At 42.3% G+C, this 18952-nt stretch overlaps 1 protein-coding gene across 3 annotated transcripts in view; it reads right to left on the bottom strand.

The window, feature by feature from the left end:
* pacsin1b (protein kinase C and casein kinase substrate in neurons 1b) overlaps positions 1–18952 on the bottom strand; it is a 31129-nt gene that overhangs the window by 999 nt on the left and 11178 nt on the right. For 2 of the 3 annotated variants that reach the window (XM_085777085.1, XM_085777087.1), the window contains exons 2-9: positions 9062–9187; positions 4994–5150; positions 4670–4905; positions 3022–3177; positions 2010–2185; positions 1796–1916; positions 1444–1568; positions 926–1122 (exon numbers count right to left, since the gene is read on the bottom strand). In XM_085777085.1, the coding sequence (XP_085633211.1) occupies positions 926–1122; positions 1444–1568; positions 1796–1916; positions 2010–2185; positions 3022–3177; positions 4670–4905; positions 4994–5150; positions 9062–9121 (1228 nt within the window). In that variant the 5' untranslated portion in view covers positions 9122–9187. Of the gene's footprint in view, positions 1–925; positions 1123–1443; positions 1569–1795; positions 1917–2009; positions 2186–3021; positions 3178–4669; positions 4906–4993; positions 5151–9061; positions 9188–13971; positions 14172–18952 lie in introns of those variants that run through there. The other variant, XM_085777086.1, reaches the window with a different exon arrangement.

Raw genomic sequence — 18952 nt, 5'->3', positions numbered from 1 at the left:
TTTTTGTTTTTAAGTTTTTTGGGGGGCTTTTTACCTTTATTGATAGCCTGCAGTGAGGACTGTAGCCTCTACATGGGGCAGCCGCTTTACCCACTGTGCCACGCACCGCCCCTTCTCTCATTGTTTTTAAACACTGTCCACGATGACCTCATACAACCAGAGGAATTAAAGGGATAGATACAGTTCAAAAATAAAATACTTGATGGCCTCATTCGGTGGTCTTTTCAGTTGAGTAAAGCTTTGACTTTAGATTCAGATTCTTAAAGCAGAAGTAGGCGGAACGTTTGTGTTAATATAAGTCTTAAATAGTTCTATCTTCCAACGGCAATCACTTATATAGAGTGTTTGGTCTGAAACACGGGTCTGTCAGTCACTCTGCTCTGCTGTAAGCCCAGGAGAAAACTTTCCTTGTATCCTACAACCTTTATCCAGTGAGGAGAGAGAACGGCATAAAGGGGCGGTCCTCTCTGTGTGTACATCCAAGGGATGCGCGTGAATGTGGTGACGTAGGGATGAGGACCAATAGATCCATGACGAAGGCGGGGGCTGCTAACGCCATTGGCTGACAAGAAGTTAGCCAAAACCACCGGATCGCTTACTTCTGCTTTAATTTTGTCATTTTACATGTTAAAACCAAAGAGAATGAAAAAGTGTTTCTCAGGATCAGTGTAATAACAAATAGATAAGAAATAATAAGAATAAGAAATAATAAGAGCCAATGGGAGAAATTTAGCCTACAATAAATAAAACACATTGTTAGGCGGTAACATGTCGGGGTGACGTGCAGTTGTTTATGTATTAACAGGAAGCAGCTGCAGGATACGTTGGAGAAACTAAACCGTAGTTTGAGTTGTGACCGTGGCAACACCGTTCTGTCTAAAAGGTCTTTCTCTGTGTAGGATCAGCCCTTCAGCTGACCTCTCACCTGCTGCGAAGCTGAGCTCGTCCCGCTCCTGGCCCTCGTAGTCGTACAGCGCCTTCACTCTCACTCCTTTGCCCACGTCCTCGTCGAAGGGGTTGGTCCCTCCGTTGGTGTCGTTGCCTGAGTTGGGGGCCGTCTGGTCCTCGTCCGACCACTCTGTGGAGGCTGTGTACGCCTGGTTCTTCTCATAGCTGCTGACACTGAACACAACGCCAACTGTTGTCATCAGCATATCAGTGCAGCTGTGTATGTTTTTTGTCCTTTCACTTTGTGGATGTTTTCTTTTATGATTTTATTTTCAGTAAAGATCTCAATACTATTAATACTATGACAGTACTTTTATTCGTATTAGCAATTGTGTGATTGGAGCTATGATTATCATGATTACTATTACTATGATCATTTCCAAAATAGTTAACACAATAGCCCTAAACAAAAGCAATTCAAATCTGTGAAGAGTCAATAAAATCATAGCTGACACTTTATGAAACAGAGAAACTGATTAAAAAAAAAGATTTTACCTTCCCCGGTCTCCAGCTTGAGCGTGATCTACTGCTGTCGTGACGTGAGTCAGCGTGACTCCATCGTTGCCTTTCTTTGACCGTTCTTTCTTAGTGATGCTGTGGGTAAGATCGGGGTTGTATTCCTGTGGAACATGAGGCAAAACATATTGAAATTTGGATTTTCTGCCCTGCACAGTAACTGTTGTTAATTCCCAGGTATCACTCAGTACGCTGCCCTTTGAGTAGCACTCTTTTTACTCTCCACCTGCCTTAATATTCTGTATATTCAACCAACTATTAAAAATATGAAAACATGGAATTAATAACTGGATAGACTGTCTTCAGATTGACTCCAGTGATATTTCTGTACCTCAAACTGTGGCCAGTTCATGTGCATGGCAGGGCCATGGTTGTTGCTGAACAACTTGAGATCTTCCTGCGGGCTGGCTGACATGATGGTGCGTTCAAGTTCTCCGTATACTGTGACATAGCTGCGAAAAACCAGCAAAGACTTAGTGCCTGGGTTAACAGTCGGCGGATGACTGCGTCATATCGTCACTTTGGCATTTTTAAACGTCTCAAACCTTTGGTTCTCTGTGAGGTTGAGGTGGCATTTGACGTCCAGCAGCACCTCCCTGAGGAAGCTCAGCCTCTTCTCCTCAAACTGCTGACACTGGTCGAACACCTGCTCCATGTTCTCCATGTACTGAGGGGTGCACTTACTCAGCTCATCCAGAGCCTTCTCATACTTCTCCTTCGCCTGGTGTACAACACAAACACAGAGAAACTCTTAACACCATGGAAAAATGGGTAACACTTTACTTGAATAGGTATTCATAGGTATTAAGATTGACATAACACTGTCATAACCATGACATAACAGCTGTCATAAACATCAATGAATACTTATGACAGCTGTTGTTAAGTGTCATTCAGTAACTTATGTCACTTTTAATGCAAAGTTGACATTGTTTGAGATGTTTTTGTTCTGACAACTTGACATAAAGACAATTTAAACTGTCATAGCAGACCTAATTGCCAAACTTTAAAAATTATGTCAAGTTCTCATAACAAGGACATCTCAAACAATGTCAACTTTGCATCAAAAGTGAGATAACTTACCGAATGACACTTAACGACAGCTGACAGTTTTATGACAATCTTATGAATACCTATTCAAGTAAAGTGTTACCGAAAAATGTTAAACGTTGTGCAATATCTCAATGATGTTGGAGGGACTGATGCATTAACTTGTCCACGTGTTCCTGCTTTTCATTTCTCTGGGCAAAAGTGAACCCTATTAACCTTGAACTGGCAGTAAACATGTCTTCAAGCACAAGAGAGATGTTCGAAGGTCACTGCCGGGCTCAGAGTTCACTTTACTACAGAATAGCTGATGTTGAAGCATTCAGTGTAGCAGATAAAGGAAGGCTGGTGTGATTTTCTTTAACACATTTGCAATGCTACACTGTCTGACTCCATGCTGTCTTTCTAACACCACACATCTTTAAATAGCCAGTGAGCTGATTTGCTCTGGCTTCATTGTGGGAAACATTTTTTTTTTTGTATAACGCTGATCCCAGAGGTTCTTCTCACCTTCTGTGAATCCTGTTTGCACTTGTCCACTTTCTCGTGAAGCTTCTTCTGCTGGTCGGCGGTCACAGAGGCCTCTCCCTTACAGTTGGCCTCCCTGGTGGACGCCAGCTTCTCCTCCTTACAGGCCATGTGGTACGACTTCTTGGCAGCTTCAAGCTACAGGGAGAAAGACCAAATGAACAAATGAGATTTGAGAAAGCATTTCTGTACTAACGGCATCTGTTTAATAAATCTGCACCTGTGAGAAACAAGATCTAAAATCTGCATAAAGTCAAGCTGCAATTAATTCTTTTCTTGTTAAATCAAATGTCTTGTTTTGTGTCAAAGATATTCAATTCATCAACACAAAGACAAAATAACTCTCACAACAATACTTGACAATGTTGCATGAGAAATAACTTCCTCTTTTATTTCTCAATTGGCTGCCTGTTTTTACTTAGTTTCATTAGGTGATTAGGTATTCTCCTTGTCTTCCAGCTGTTTCATCTTCTCCTATGTGGTTTGCTTGTTCCCAGTCACCTTGTCTACCTGTACCTCATCATCTCATCAAGCTGCTGCAGTGTTCAAGCCCCCCCCAGATTGTTCAGTCAGCTTCTCTTTGGCTCTTGTTTGCTCCTGCTAATGCTCTGTCTGCCTGAGCCTCGGGTTCTTCATCCAGTCATCTCCTGTTGCCTGTCATGTCCGGCCACATCCCTGTGTTTGCCTGCTTTGTTTGGATGTTTTCCCCGCCAACTGCCCGCCTCGCTCTGCCTGTCTGCCTTCAGTCCCTCGCCTCCGCTCCTCTGCCAATTTTGCAGAGTTTCTAGAATAAATAACTTTAAAACCCCAACTGTTGCCAAGTCTGCCCTCAGCACCTTGGGTCTAATAATACTACAGCCTTCAACAAATATTCACCCACATAGACTGTGGTACGTGTGCAGAATAGCTACAGATACACAAATGCAATGGCCCCCGGTCCACACAAGATTCGCATCCACCTGCAGAGGAATCATCTTAAAGGGATAGTTCAACATTTTGGCAAATTGGCCCATTGCCATAATCCCTATAGTCATCAGCGCATCAGCAGCTTTGCATGAATTTACCTCTAAAACGACTCCATCTCGTAACGTTCCGTTATTATCTCATAGCGTGGTGAATGTGTAGGTCACAACAACCACAAAAGCGTTGTGGAGTTGTTGGATTGTGTATTTGATGAATTGATGAGGGAAACCAAGAAATCCCATTAGCCTCCGTAGCGTAGCTCTGAGCAGCTCGTGGCTCCGCTCGGCCGTTAAAAATAGCTTGCACCGACAATTACAGGTAATGAATGACTATAGGGATTATGGCAATGGGCCAATTTTCCAAAATGTTGAACTATCCCTTTAAACTGAGACAAAGCTTTATTAATCTGAAAGAGAAAAGAGTGTGTTCCAGCAGCAGCTTTCTTCCAAGATAAACACAAAGTATCCACGGAGCAACAAAGGAATAGTAATCAGAGGAAACACAACAGCAACACATCTTGTCAGGAACAATGTTCTGCTACTGCTGAGTTTACAAATAAAATATTCAAACCTGTCAGCGCCAAAACTAAATGCGTTCAACAAAACCTGTGTGAATAAAATAATACAAAATGACAGGATGGATTAGTGAAAAACACACACTCTCTCACCTCCTTTAGCTTTTTGGCCCATGGTTTCTGAGCCTTCTTAAAGCCCTCCTCTGCCTCTTTGGTTTCCTTGAATCCTCCCATCATCTGTTTGTGGTACGAGTCCTTCTGCCAGTTCTTTACCTTCTCAAAGTCCTCGTTGATCAGGCTGTTTTTCACGTCCTGGTGAAGCTCGCTCACCTTCTCCGCTTCCGTCATCACGGCCAGCCAGGCTCGCTCCACCGTGCCGTACTGAGGCCCTGGGCCGGAGGAAACGAAGGCTCAGAAAAACACTGAAGCATTTACACCACGAAGCAGACGAGCGCTGACAGACACCTCTGACTGTACCTTTGTCCACCAGCTGTCTCCATCTCTTGGACCACTCGGTCAGCTGCTGTGAGTAGGCTTTCTCAATTTTGGCACGCTCCTGGATGCAGTTCATCAGGTCGTTGCAGAGCCGGTGGCCATCGTCGATCCGCTTCACCGTACGTTTGTAGTTCCCAACCTGAGAGAAGACGCCTCAAGTTACTGTCTGTATTTTTATTTGACTGCAAATAATCAATTTATAATAAAACTATTGCATGTATATAGTATATTATTTTCCCTTTTTTTTGTTCTCTTTGAACACTTTGACAGTTTCAGCCTCTGGCTCTGCATTGGTAATTAAACTGGGGTCAGGTTATTGATTAACTGTTCACCCCTCATCAAATGGCTGGCATTTGGTTACCGCCTTCTGAGAGTTTGATGAGAGGATCGATTTCATCTCCACATCTGTATGTTAAATATGGATCTTAGCCTAGCTTAGCATGAAGACTAGCCTGGCTGCACACTTGTGACCAAAGCTACTGTAAGAACACCTGTATCGTAATAAATAAGTGTTAGATAATAAGTGTAACTTTAATAAGAGGAGCTGGCAGGTGGGCTTCATAACTTTAGAACATGCCAGAGCAGCTGATCCCTTTTACCTTTATGCTGAGCTAAGAAAACCAGCTGCTGACTCCAGCTTCTTATTTACCATACTGGCATTTGAGTGGTATCAATCTGCTCATCTAGTCAAATGATTCCTTCCTGCACGAAGAAGAGCACACGCACTCTATGAATTTACTCAAGGCTACGGCTGCAACCTCTGAATTTTTTCCATTACTGATTAATCTGCAGATTATTTTCTCAATTTGTTTCATCCATAATACATCAGACAACACTGCAAAATGTCCATCATAATATCCTAGAGCAGGAGGCAACATCAAACCACCAAAATATATAATTCCTTATGATTCGTTATGATTGTAGAATCAGTCTTTTTTATCAGTTTTGGACTACGGTGATATCATTTACAGACATGCAGCAGCTACAACCCTCAAACCTCTGGATTCCATTTATCACTCTGCTCTCAGATTTATTACCGGGGACAGATATGACAATCATCATTACTCTATGAAAAAGTTGGTTGGTCCTCCCTTTCTGACAGACGCATGAAGCACTGGTACAGTATATGTTTATCTTTAAGGCCCTTACTGGTAAACAGCCCCCATACATCTCATCTCTATTAGAATGGTGCTCTGGATCTTATTCTACTTGCTCTAGTGGTTTATTATTTCTTAAGGTCCTTTTGTACATTCAGAGTTTGGTAAATCTGCCTTTTCCTTTGATGCTCCTAACTCATGGAATATTCTCCAACATACTTTGGGGCTGGAGAATATTCCTACTCTTGCTGATTTTAAACGTATGGTGTCTGACCATTGTAAATCATCCTGCAACTGTTATTCAATGTAATTGTATTTATGTTCTGCTGCTGCTTGTAAACTCGTCGTCCCTGTAAATGAGGGAAACCTCAGTGACCAATGAGTTAAAATAAAAGTTTAAATAAAATAAAAAATATATAAAATTTATTTTATCACGGAGAAACTGAAAAGAGTTTGTATTTTGTTAGCGAGAGAACTGCTGCATACTGCCCTGCTGCTGTCGGCTTCATCGTGCAAGGTGTGTAAAGCAGTTCTTCTCTCAGCCTGCAGGTGATGCAGTGAAAAGACAGGAGGGAACAGCAGAGAAGAAACTGCTGCTGCTGCTGCTGAGTGTGTGGAGTTATGTAACCATGGCAGGGAGGGTGGGGGTGGGTTAATGTCATATAATTTACAACCCTCCATGGACGCAGGAGCAGCAGCAGCCTCCTAGCGAGCTGTGAGCTTTGCCCAGAGACAGTGAAGTGAAACCCATCTAGTGCACTCACTGCTGCTCACCTCTCCGCCAGTCTGTGCCGAATGAAGAAGAGATGTTTACCTGGCTGAAATCTCTAGTGTGAGCGGCTGTAAATGTGAGCAGCTGTGCACAAACGATTGTGTCCCACTCCAGCCTCTGTGCTTCAGGCAGCCGAGCCGAGCCGAGTCAGCGATCAGCGGGCAGCTACTGCAGCAGCCTTCACTGTGATGCAGCGAGTGACTGTGATGTAGTGACTGTGTGCGGGAAGCAGACACCTTTGCTGCTCCAGCTGATTCCTGAACTCACTGCCTGGCAGAAGGGACATGATGAGGATGAAGCACAGCCAGGTCTAAGGGGAAATGGATGAGTTGTCTGAGGAGGAGTCTAAAGGAACTGCTGAGTCAGTCCATCACTCAACATACAGATACATGACAGTCAGAAGGATCTGTGTAGCTGGAGTTTCGCTGAACTCTCTCTTGGCTTGTGAACGGTCACCACCTCTCATATATAATGAATGGACTTCTGGGAACTTGTTGGTCACATTACGTCCAACTGTTTGTGCTCGGAAAAGTTGCCGGTGAGGTGATGTCAGGGAGAACCTCAGTAATGAAGCAAACAAAAAACGGAAAACCTCCAACGATTCACTGTCACGTCGTCTGATGTTTCCCAACAGCCCATAATAACAGAAAAATGTGATGTAATCAATGTAAGAACCAGGCAAGAGCAAGACTAGGTGAAATCCTAGTATGTGGCTGCACCGCCTGTGGTTAAATCCTGATTTTATAACTTTGACATTGTCTGACAAATTCATCACAAACGTGAATGAAAGGCACAGACTGAGCTGTAAATGATCACTCAGGGAGAAAGTAAAGAGAGACAGACTAGATTTCTTTTTGATGTTATCATTTCAGGCTTTTGCTTTTATTGGAGTCACAGTGTGAGAGAGAGAGAGATGGGAAAACTCAGAATCAAACCAGGTCTGCATGGTCCAGGGCTAAAAACCCAAATGACACCATAATGGCTCCATAGACTGAGCAACGCAAACTCCTAGAAAGACCAGATTTCTTATTTTGTCTCTCACGGCCTCTGCCTGGGATCCACAATCTTTTAGTTTATTATTAGACTTTTATTAGAGACTGGCCCTTATTTCTAACTATTTCTACTTGTACTTGAAATATGGAGGGAAAAAAAGAGAAATAAAATGAAGACAACCTTCACAGACAATGAGGCTGAGATACTGAAAATGAGGTTCAAAATGTGAAATTCAACTATTTCACAAGAGCAGCATGATGACAGATGGAAAGTGCCATGAACTGTGGCACCAATAATGAGACGTACAGTAGATGAAGAAAAGAATGACCCGAGACCAGAGCTAAGGAGTCAGAATAGCACTGCAGTGTCGCCCAGAGATGAAAAAATAGCGGCGCGGTTATTTGTGAGAAGTCCTTGATGGCTACACTGAGAGTCACAGCAGTAGGAAAAAAAATTGGTAACACTTTACTTGAATAGGTATTCATAAGATGGACATAACACTGTCATAACCATGACATAACAGCTGTCATAAACATCAATAAATACTTCTGACAGCTGTCGTTAAGTGTCATTCGGTAAGTTATGATACTTTTAATGCAAAGTTGACATTGTTTGAGATGTTTTTGTTCTGACAACTTGACATAAAGACAATTTAAACTGTCATAGCAGACCTAATTGCCAAACTTTCAAAAATTATGTCAAGTTCTCATAACAAGGACATCTCAAATAATGTCACCTTTCTTCAAAAGCTGTTATGTCATGGTTATGACAGTTTTATGTCAATCTTATGAATACCTATTCAAGTAAAGTGTTACCAAAAGTTTTTAATTATTGCACTTGCATTTGCATGATAAAAGATGTAGCTGCGTTAGTCTGATTAAGAAATAATGACAACACAATGTATCTGTTAAAGTCATTATGTTCAGTGATCAAAGGTGGCTGTAACACACAGATCTGTGCGGGCTCAGAGATCTGCTAACACTCACTGCTGAAGCTACTGCTAAAGCATGCATACCGACGAGTACATGCCTGACTTACGTTCGGATCGGTGCCCACACGCAGCAGATAAACGAGGCCCCAGATCTATCCTCTCACCACCAACCCAGACAAAACAGGTTCAGTGAGAGTTCATCACTCTGCGGCTCGTCAGCTCCCGGTTAGGTCTAATCTGTCAAAAACTGGTCTCACCTCCCAGAAACTGTCTGTGGTCTCCTCCAGGCTGGCCGACTCGTCGTAGGCTCCAGACATGGTCCCAGATTTGGCAGGATGGCTTTAGGATGTGGCGGTCTGCAGCAGAGTAACGCTCCTCATGCACTGTCAGAGAAGATGAGCACAGGAGAGTGTAAACACGGAGACGGTGAGCGGTGTGAACAGAGAGAGACGTGAGACGCATTAACATCCTCTGAACTCACAGAGCTGGTAATAGGCTGTAAATAATGTTGCAGAGCTTTTTGCTGTATTTACTAAAAATAATTCAGGTATGCAGCAATAACACACTGATAAAAGCTTATGCAATTTTTTTGTCCCTCCAACTCAGACTGAAGCTTATTCCTGCAGCTCATGTGATCACAACATCACAGTCTTTATCTTAATTCTTTTATTTATGCGCTCATAAAAACTCATTCACTCACTTTGGAGGCACAGTTCTTATGTAACCAGTAAAAGGCAGAGCACATGAAACATTTATGCAGGATGCTAAAAGACAATTAACCACCAGACTAAATGCAAGTACTCTTGTCATGGCCTAGATTTATGAAATATGCTGCTCATAACCATTTAAATCTCTTTAGATTCATGTACTAATGAAATTCTTGATTGGTTGATTGATTATTTACTCTAAGGAATGTTAAGCAATAAATTTAAAAAGGTGTGTTACCAGTTAATAATGCCAGTTTGGCAAATTAATACAAATTAATTAAATGAATGATCAATTTCCAATTAGAAAAACAATGAGCTATGAAATGCCAGAAATAGATAACAAGATACATCAAAATGAGATTCAGCTCGCAGTGACATTATGTAGGCCTATATATGTAAGTTTCCTTTAAATCAGATTCTCTGTAAGGTGATACCACTGAATGAGCCTGTACATATTTGTACTATAAAGGCCAAACCAAAGTCTTAAGTGTAAAAGTCTGATGGACTGCTGGGTATTTCTCTCTCCACTCCCCTGAGATGACTCTGTCAACAGATGTAACGACTGCCTATTAATTTTCAACTCACCCAGCCTCCTGTCAGAACACTGTAGCGTAATTGCAGATTAATCTGCCCTCGTTCTAATCAACTAACATTATCCCAAGGCTGCGTCGTAGCACCTTATGCTGCTGCAGAAATGAAGAGCTGTGACATGATTGCTAATGATGACACTTGCTGCAATTAGCGCACAAAATGATTACCAAAGTGAGAAAGGGGGAGAAGCGTGAAGACCACATCCATCTACCTGTCCACCCGCCTGCACAAACTGCCAACAAATAGATACACAACCACCATGAAGGGAAATTATTGAATCGGACTGAAAATGACCACTGAAACACAATATGATCACAAAGAGACACGCTAACTGCCAGAAAGATGCAGAATGACTACAACAACATAGAGTTACTCTGACAGCAGTCTGTGGGTCTTGTTCCAGTGTAGCGGCGGTGGGACTGCAGGGACTAACAGAAACATAATATTTCAGATTTAGACAGCGATGACTACAGACGCCTCAGGGTAAAGACACATACAGACCATGCTGCACAGATAATTAGCACTATTGATGAACCTATTCAGTCTGTCGTTGTGTTCAGTCTGTGAAATATATAATATCTTTTTAACTTCTAGATCCATTGCATGATATCAGCTAAACATTATAGTCAATTAAAACTGTTAAATCTCCTTGAACAGCAGCGACTGAAATGTGATGAGGCGTCATAACCGCCATTAGGCCCTAAAAATAAGTCATTAGAACCAAATTCATGTCATTCCACAGCGTGGATGGGTTTAAGGTTCAGTCCTGATGGCCACAGAGGGATTCTCACAGTCAGCTCATATTCCTCACAGCAACACGCAGATGTAGACAACAGACATAACAGGCAATAGAGAAGTATACACCCATGCTCCTGCTTGTATCCCAGCTCACATTTATATGCATACACTCACACTGAGAGATTCAGATCTATACAACAGCGTCAATGAGGCAGAGAGATCACGAGGGAACGCTCCAGTTCAAGCTCTTCTCCATCCTATAAGACTCTTGTATCTGTGAATGGGCCGGTCTGAGAGGACTGTGCTGCTGTTTGTGTGCGTTTGAGCCTGTTGAAGAGCAGATCGCACAATGTTTACAGTGCCACTCTATCATTAAAATGAGATGCTGGCGACACCTGCTTGAGACGTCTGAGTAAACCCGTGCAAGGTTTTATTCATTTTTTCAGAGACTCATTATCTGTGTGTAGTGCGTGCTGATGTCTGCAGCTGAGGCTGTTTAGCATTGAGTCTGTAAGTGAGACTGGCTTGAAATAAAGAAACAACAAACAGACATAAATGGATTCATAAATAAGAAATATCACACTCGTACTGAGGTCAGTACACTCAGGGGTTTGACATCACGGCTTTAATTGGTCTGTTGAGGCAGTAATTTCAAGGTAATATGGTAATGTTAACAAACTTATGCAAAATACTAAAGACGCCTTATTGAATAAAGCTGAAGCACACACTCTGGAAGCTGCATTTGATGTCTGATTGTGTCAGTGATGGAGCCGATCAGATGGATCCTCTCTCCCAAGGTTATGGAAGCAACCAACATCAACAGGATTATTCTTTCAAATGTAGGTATTATGTTTCAGTTCACTTCAACAGCTAACTGAGCAAGTGCCCAAACAGGAGTCTTAATACAAAACGACATTTGGTCAAGGTTGTTAGGGTACAGGAGCCTCACTTTGTGCCGCAACAGTAACAGCGAGCACAGCTGATGACGCACGGTGTGAATCCTCCGCTGACCAGTCTGTGGCTGTGTTGGGATCATACCTGCTGACGTACTGTTCTTACTAAGTGTGATGTAAAATGAGTATGTAGTGCACTCACCCTGCATACAATGTAAACTTTGTTTACGCAAGAAATACCCAGGTATTAGCCAGACTATAGTGTGAGCAGACAGACAGACATAGCTCTTCAAAATGCAGTGACTGGCTGGTAATATCCCTGCCAGTTCGTGTGAAATGCATTATGGGAAACTGGTTTTATACTTCAGTGTGAACTGTCAGCTTGGCAATGGCAACTATGTTCATTTTATCTAAGCAGTAAAAAAATATGCAGTCATTTCAGTTCAGGATGAGTTTTCTCACTTTTATTTACTTGTGTGTTTACTGTCTAACCCATTATGATACAATAAAGCCCAGCACCTTGTTTACTTTAGTTTAGCTATTTAGATGAGCATGAATAAGAGATGTGATTCAACACTGACTATAAAGCTGCATAACAGAATGAATGTGAGCAGGTGTGGCAGGAGCCATACAAACAAAACACAACCCCAGAAAAGACACGCAAAACGAGATAAGATCCAACGTGAGGGTAACAAACAAATGAGCTAAATCACAAACATGACAACAAAACAGTGATAAGATTCATGTGATGGCGCTGTTATCTGTGTACCGAAATGTCAGTTTCAGTTACAAACAGATTTCGTCCAGCTTCTGAAAACAAAAATCAATGAATGATAAGGATTTGTCATATGAAGTTGTCCTGATGCTTCGGTTGAGATATGAGGGGGTCATTTCTGCCGCAGTGCTTCATTAAACAGCCACAGTGTACTGAGAAATGAGCCTCTAAAGATTGTGTTTAATCTCTACGAAAAGAGATTTAAAAAATGAGAGGTAACATGTTAATTAGTGAGATTTAGTGGTGCTGATTTGGACAGAGCCAGGCTTGCTGTTTCCGAGCTTAGCTCCTTTATATAAACTTAACATGCAAATAACCATGGGCCAAAACACACTCACAGGGAGAATTGATCAAGTTTGCTGCAAACAGAGAACATTTCTGTTCAAAGTCGACATAAAAATCACAATTTGATTTGTCACAAAAGTTAATAACACATCAAGAGATCGTTCCAGCTCACCACTGTGAACGGCGTCTACTGCAGATTTAAGTTTCTTTGTACGGCAGATCATAACTCAAAGCACCAGCTGATGGAAACTGACAGTTAGATTATCATGTCATCATCACCAAAAAAAAAAAAAAACCTTGACAAAGCCAGAGCTGCTGACCAAGAAAAGACACATATGAAAACAATAGAAAGGGAAGGAGCAGTGATGTGTTGTGATAGGAGGTCAGGGGGAGGGGCCAGAGCTGCATGGGTATTTGGGTCAACCATGGACCAATGGATGGAGCCACACTTTCCACAATGAAACGGCAGAGATAAAACGAGAGAGCAAAAGGGGAGAGTTAAAAAAAAAATCAAAAATCAAAAATCCAATTAATGGAGGGAAATTACCAGAGAGGTCTAACCCAACAGCTTTGGGCAAAACAAAATGCCTCAACCGGATGCAGCGTGGGGTGGAGGAGTGGGTGTTTATCATGCTTGGTTAATCCATTAGCTGCATGCAGAGAGTGGGCTTTTGTTCAGAATAGCCCTTTGCTTGGCTCCAGATCACAGTGTAGGAAAACAACTACTGACTGGCTTAGCATTTTTTTTTTTTATTAAAGCCAACAAGTGAAACAGAAATGAATACATGATTCTGTCTGTAATGTTAAATTAAAGCAGACAAACAATACTCACCCGCCCTCACACAAACAAAACACACACAAAAAGACAACCCACAAACATTGGCAGCTCCATCTGAGACTCAGTCACCATCACGCTGCTTTGATCCATTCTTTACTCTCTCTCCTCTTTCATCAGTACAAGCTGCAGCCACAACACTGAGAGATCCACATCCTCACAAACCAGAGCCAGAGCATCGGGGATCCCCATCCCTCTGAAGCAAGTGCACAAGGCATCAAAAAGCAGCGCAACTGGCAGCACGGCGAGCCCACACAGCATCGACATAATCGAGAGAGCCAAACCTCAAGACAAAAGGCAGAGAGGGAGAGCACAGCCCCCCGCAAAAGCAACAAAAGCTTACCCCCAGTCCTCCATTAACAGCGGCTAAGGCTACAGCTAGGAGAAAAGAGACACGTGGGCTCCTTCAGCAGCCAGCCCCTCTCCTCCTCTCCTCTCCTCTCCTCCTCCTCCTCCTCCTCCTCCTCCAGTCCTGGTGGTTAATTCTTCTGCTCAGCGCTGCCTGCCGTCCTCTGACTGACTGAACAACGGAGCATCAGCGAGCACGGCAGAAGAAGTGGAGCCAGTCAGTCTCATCTGTGATCTCAGATCCTCCTGCCTGCCTGGAGCACTGTGCAGGAAAGGACTGTGTGTGTGTGTGTGTGTGTGTGTGTGTGTGTGTGTGTGTGTGTGTGTGTGTATTTCTCAATGAGTGAGGGATAATCCTGTGGTGTTTTGGTTAAAAGGCTCAGACAGAGCAGCAGCAGGCCAGAGAGACACACAGGAGAGAGAGAGAGGGGATGGGTGTGTGTGTGTGTGTGTGTGTGTGTGGGGGGGGGGGGGTATGGTGGACGGGTGGGCTGCTGTCTATGAGATGCTGTAGTGTGGGAGTGTGAGGTGTTCACTGACCAGGCTACAGTCAGTGCTGCATTTAAGATGGTGAGACATCAATCAGCAGGGCACATAAGAAACAACACAACATTGTTCTATTAAAGGGATAGTTCGCTCAAAATTGAAATTTTACTCATTATCTACTCCCCCTCATGTGGACTAAGGGCTGGGAGAAGTTTCAGAGTCCTCCGTCCCTTCTCTGAGTTACAGCGGGGCTCCGTGCAGCACTGCATGTCCATATGACGGTAGCGAACGGAGCTCACTTTGCTTTGTCCAAAAAGACACACCAAAAAACATCCAAATACCTCCACACAGCTCGTCTGTAATGTCCCTCTTGTATTGAAGCCCCAACATGAGAAATTGTTCCGAAATAAATTAAATAAGTCTATGTTTTAAGCTTGTTTGTAGCGGAAGCTCCCAGTGTCTCAGTTCCTTGCTTTGCCTGTGTCTACCCAGTTCGCGGCTCTGCAAATCGTGCGAGATTCCGGCAGAGCAACACTGAGAGCTTCCGCTACAAACAAGCTTAAAATATAGACTTATTTAATTTTTTTCGGAACAGTTTCTCATGTTGGGACATTACAGACGAGCAGTATGGAGGTATTTGGGTGTTTTTTGGTGTGTCTTTTTGGACGAAGAAAAGTGAGCTCCGTTTGCTACCATCATATGGACATGCAGTGCTGCACGGAGCCCCGCTGTAACTCAGAGAAGGCACGGAGGACTCTGAAACTTCTCCCAGCCCTTAGTCCACATGAGGGTGAGTGAAATTTGAATTTTGAGTGAACTATACCTTTAAATTCACACACACACACACACACACACACACACACACACACACACACACACACACACACACACACACACACACACACACACACACACACACACACAGTCCCTTCAGTATTCTCTAGTAAAAGGCCGGGTGGGGACAGAGTAATAAGAGATTACGACACATCAAGTTGAGCATTTAAGTGTGAGGTGACTCTAGGTTAAATACACGCATAGGCTGTTCAGAATTTGCATAAAAGGCCTGATAGCAGGTCCTTGACACGTCAGCCATCATAAAAACTGATTAGACAACTTGTCATAGAGTTCAAAACAAAAGCTATGAAGCTGCCACTCTACTGTGTGTAAGGTAAAATAGCAACACTAATTAATTTGTCTGTACAAAATAAATGACACAAAGGAGAAAAACATCCAACACACCCTGGGATTTGAAAAAAAAAAACAGGGGGAGTGAGAGAGACCTCTGCCACAATTTCAGCTGCAGCCTGATCTGCAGACTGCCAAAATAAGACAAGATCACTGAGCAGAGAGGACGACTGATCGTCTCTGTATTCACCTCACAACAGGTGAGTTGGAGGACAGTCAGGTCACCGTGGTGACTGGTGAAGTGAGGACAAGGTATGAAGAAGACACCGTGGTGAAAAGATCTGCGTTACAGTGTGTGACCAGTGCTGTTCCACTGACAATTTCACACATATTGTCAAATTAAATTGGAGATTAAAGGGCCTATATTCAAGTTTTTCTATTGCTATTTAGCCAGCATTAGCATTAGCATCTTAGCATCTTCCTGTCTTCAGAGACCTTCATCCATCGTTTTAACAACACTGCGTGTGTGTGTGGCAGAGCTACTTCCTCAAAGAGAACTGTAGGCTATACCACAAGACAACCAGACCGGGCTCAGGGTTGCCAGGTCTGAGACAAAAGCAGCCAAACAAAACCAGCACACCACAACAACATGGCATATTATTAGTGTGTCTGTGGGGCATGCAGATGATGGATGTTGGTATGCTGATATGGCCCGGAGTCAGGTTGAAAGGATTTGGGTTTAAACATTTGTCAAAATATGAATCATAAGAATTATTCATATCTGTATGCAATAGGTCTGCCCAAGCCCAACCTGCAGACATCAGTTTTTACTTATGGCAACATGAAAAAGTAAATTCCCACAGACCTGGCTGGCTGTTTCGTAAGATAAAGCAAAACAAGAGAGTTGCTTTTCGCACCGAGGAGAGCTCATGGAAAAAGAAAGACATACAGTTTTATGTGCAACTGTTGAAATGCTCCTTTTAAACTGTTAATGCTTACTAAATAACTAAACTTTCAAATAGCCCCATATCTAGCAATATATGTCACAGTGTCAGCATGTAAACATAATACCACTGACACTATATGCTGTTTAATGTTGCCAAGTCCTGAGGTTGGAATGTATTCATTTCTAAAAATGATTTCCAATATTTTTTATTTTCCAGATCAACTTCACAAAGAAAAATCTATACCTTCCACCTCAAAGTCACATTAGTGATATATTTGTAACCCTTAAGTCCCTACAAAAACAAAACAATCATAATATAGCAGGGCTCATCTCTTTCTCTTGCAACAAATGTTTGAATTCACTCTTTCCAAACCTTTCCTTGAGCATTTGCTCTATTTTAGGAATCACTTCTCAAGTTGACAGCAAAAACTACAGGATAAACAGATCTTTATTGGCAAGAGACACAACAGCAAAGTAAAGTAAAGAAGAAGAAGCTCTGAAGGTGATCCAACTAGGTCAATAAAGCTATTGACTCATTCAAAGAAGTAGAAAATCTCAGCATGTGGAAGAAGATATTCAGATTTTAAACCCCAGAGAGAACGTAACCACACACCTGCTACCAAAAGAGAAAATAGAAACCATTTTGCCTGCTGTAGCCTACTCGCCAGGTGAAACTGATAACAAATCGGCCACTGATAACAAATGATCTGAATCACAACTGACTGTGTTCGTATGAAACTTAACAGAGCTCTTTACAGGGTTACCTCACCTCAGCTTACATAAAACATAAGAAACGTAAAACACATCAAAGTTTGCTGACATGCTGATATGCAAGATACGGTGACACTTCAAGGACAAATAAGTTGACTCGGATGCATCCTGACAGTCAGACGGTGGCTTTTTATGCTGAAATAGTAAAGAAGTTCTCACTTTCTATTTAATGCTCACATAACAACAAACATATTTAAAAGAAACACTCCCTCTTAGTCTTTCAGTGCAGCTGCCCTCGGAGCACAAACACCTCCTGTACTGTGAGATCTTGGCCATGTTATTCAAATGCAGCACTTTTTCTCCCCCAGGACAAAGTGTGTTGCTGCTGCTGCCCTCATCAGATTCAGATCCTATATATAGAGCCTCATTCATCAATAATTCACAGTGCTGTGTAAACAGATAGATGAGATGACCACTCTGGCTCACGTGGAGGAACTCTTTAAGGGCTGATGTAATCTCACGTCACTATCAGGACAAATTGGATTATACACAAAGTGTGTATAATGAGTTTTGGTTTCAGTGTCCAATCCATGAAGGATGAAGTCCAACTTAATGTGCCAAAAAGTAAACGGCAGTGGGTGAGTGAGATTTTATGAAACGATACACTTGTTTCCAGCTATCACAGAGAATAATATCACCACTGATGATGGCCTCAGATAAACTGCTCCAGCCCAGTCAAATATCCTGCCTTCTCGGCTGCGAGCACAAACGTCGCGGTTCAATAAAATGTGAATGAAGAAGGAGAATCTGAGCAGGTCTCGACTCCCTCAACAGCTGTTTTATTATCAGAGAGGAGGCCTCGATGGAAAGGCACTTAACCCTCAGCTGCTCCGATGGTGTTGCTTAATAGCCAGCAGTGGAAGATAGTGGTTATTGTGCAATTCCCTGGCACAGATATGTGTAACTGTATGAATGGAAACAAAGGGCACTGGAGAAAGCTCATATTAAACACATCCAAGAAATAAGATTAAAGGCTTTAGTTCTGTATCCAAACAAATAAAAATGTCCAACAAGAGAATGCACTTTACAGTCCTGTATCTCAAGTAGATGAAAACCTTTTGTGAGATCCCAGGCAGGCGGACGAGGGACTAGCTGAAATCCATTCCTGTTTCTATACAATATTCATGTATCATCAATAATACAACAATGGGCACAGGCAGACTTAAATACATCTACAACCGTTCTTTTCTTTTTTTAAATTTTTGCAGCCTGTGCACAGTATCAATCTCCAATTGATCAGGAAGTGCAAAGGTGATTGCTAACTTGGATTTCTATTAACACACACAGGAAATAAAGCAACAGAAGACCAATAACAGAGGAAGAAAATGAATGTTGGGAGGGTACAAGTCAAAACAGAAGCTGGATACTCATTTATTTTAGTCTGTGTATCCACAAGTTTCCTAACGTCATCTATGGTCAAAACCGGAAGCTGGTTTTGCCGGTTTGGTGGAATTGTACGTTTACGTTTCCATGGTTTTCAGTCGTTGTCATCAGTCAGTTGCGGTTGTCAATTTTTGTGATATCCACTGTTAAAAGCTGGTGTGATGATGATCCATGCCTTTTACAGATTTTCATTGAAAAAAAAAAAAAAAAATAATCCATGCATTTACCGCGACTAACGAAACCATGGAAACGTAAACATAAAATT

Source organism: Trachurus japonicus, chromosome 5 (genome assembly GCF_045865225.1).
Source record: "Trachurus japonicus isolate A0001 chromosome 5, Traja_1.0".
Lineage (NCBI taxonomy): Eukaryota > Metazoa > Chordata > Actinopteri > Carangiformes > Carangidae > Trachurus > Trachurus japonicus.
This window is presented reverse-complemented; position numbering and strand designations above follow the sequence as displayed.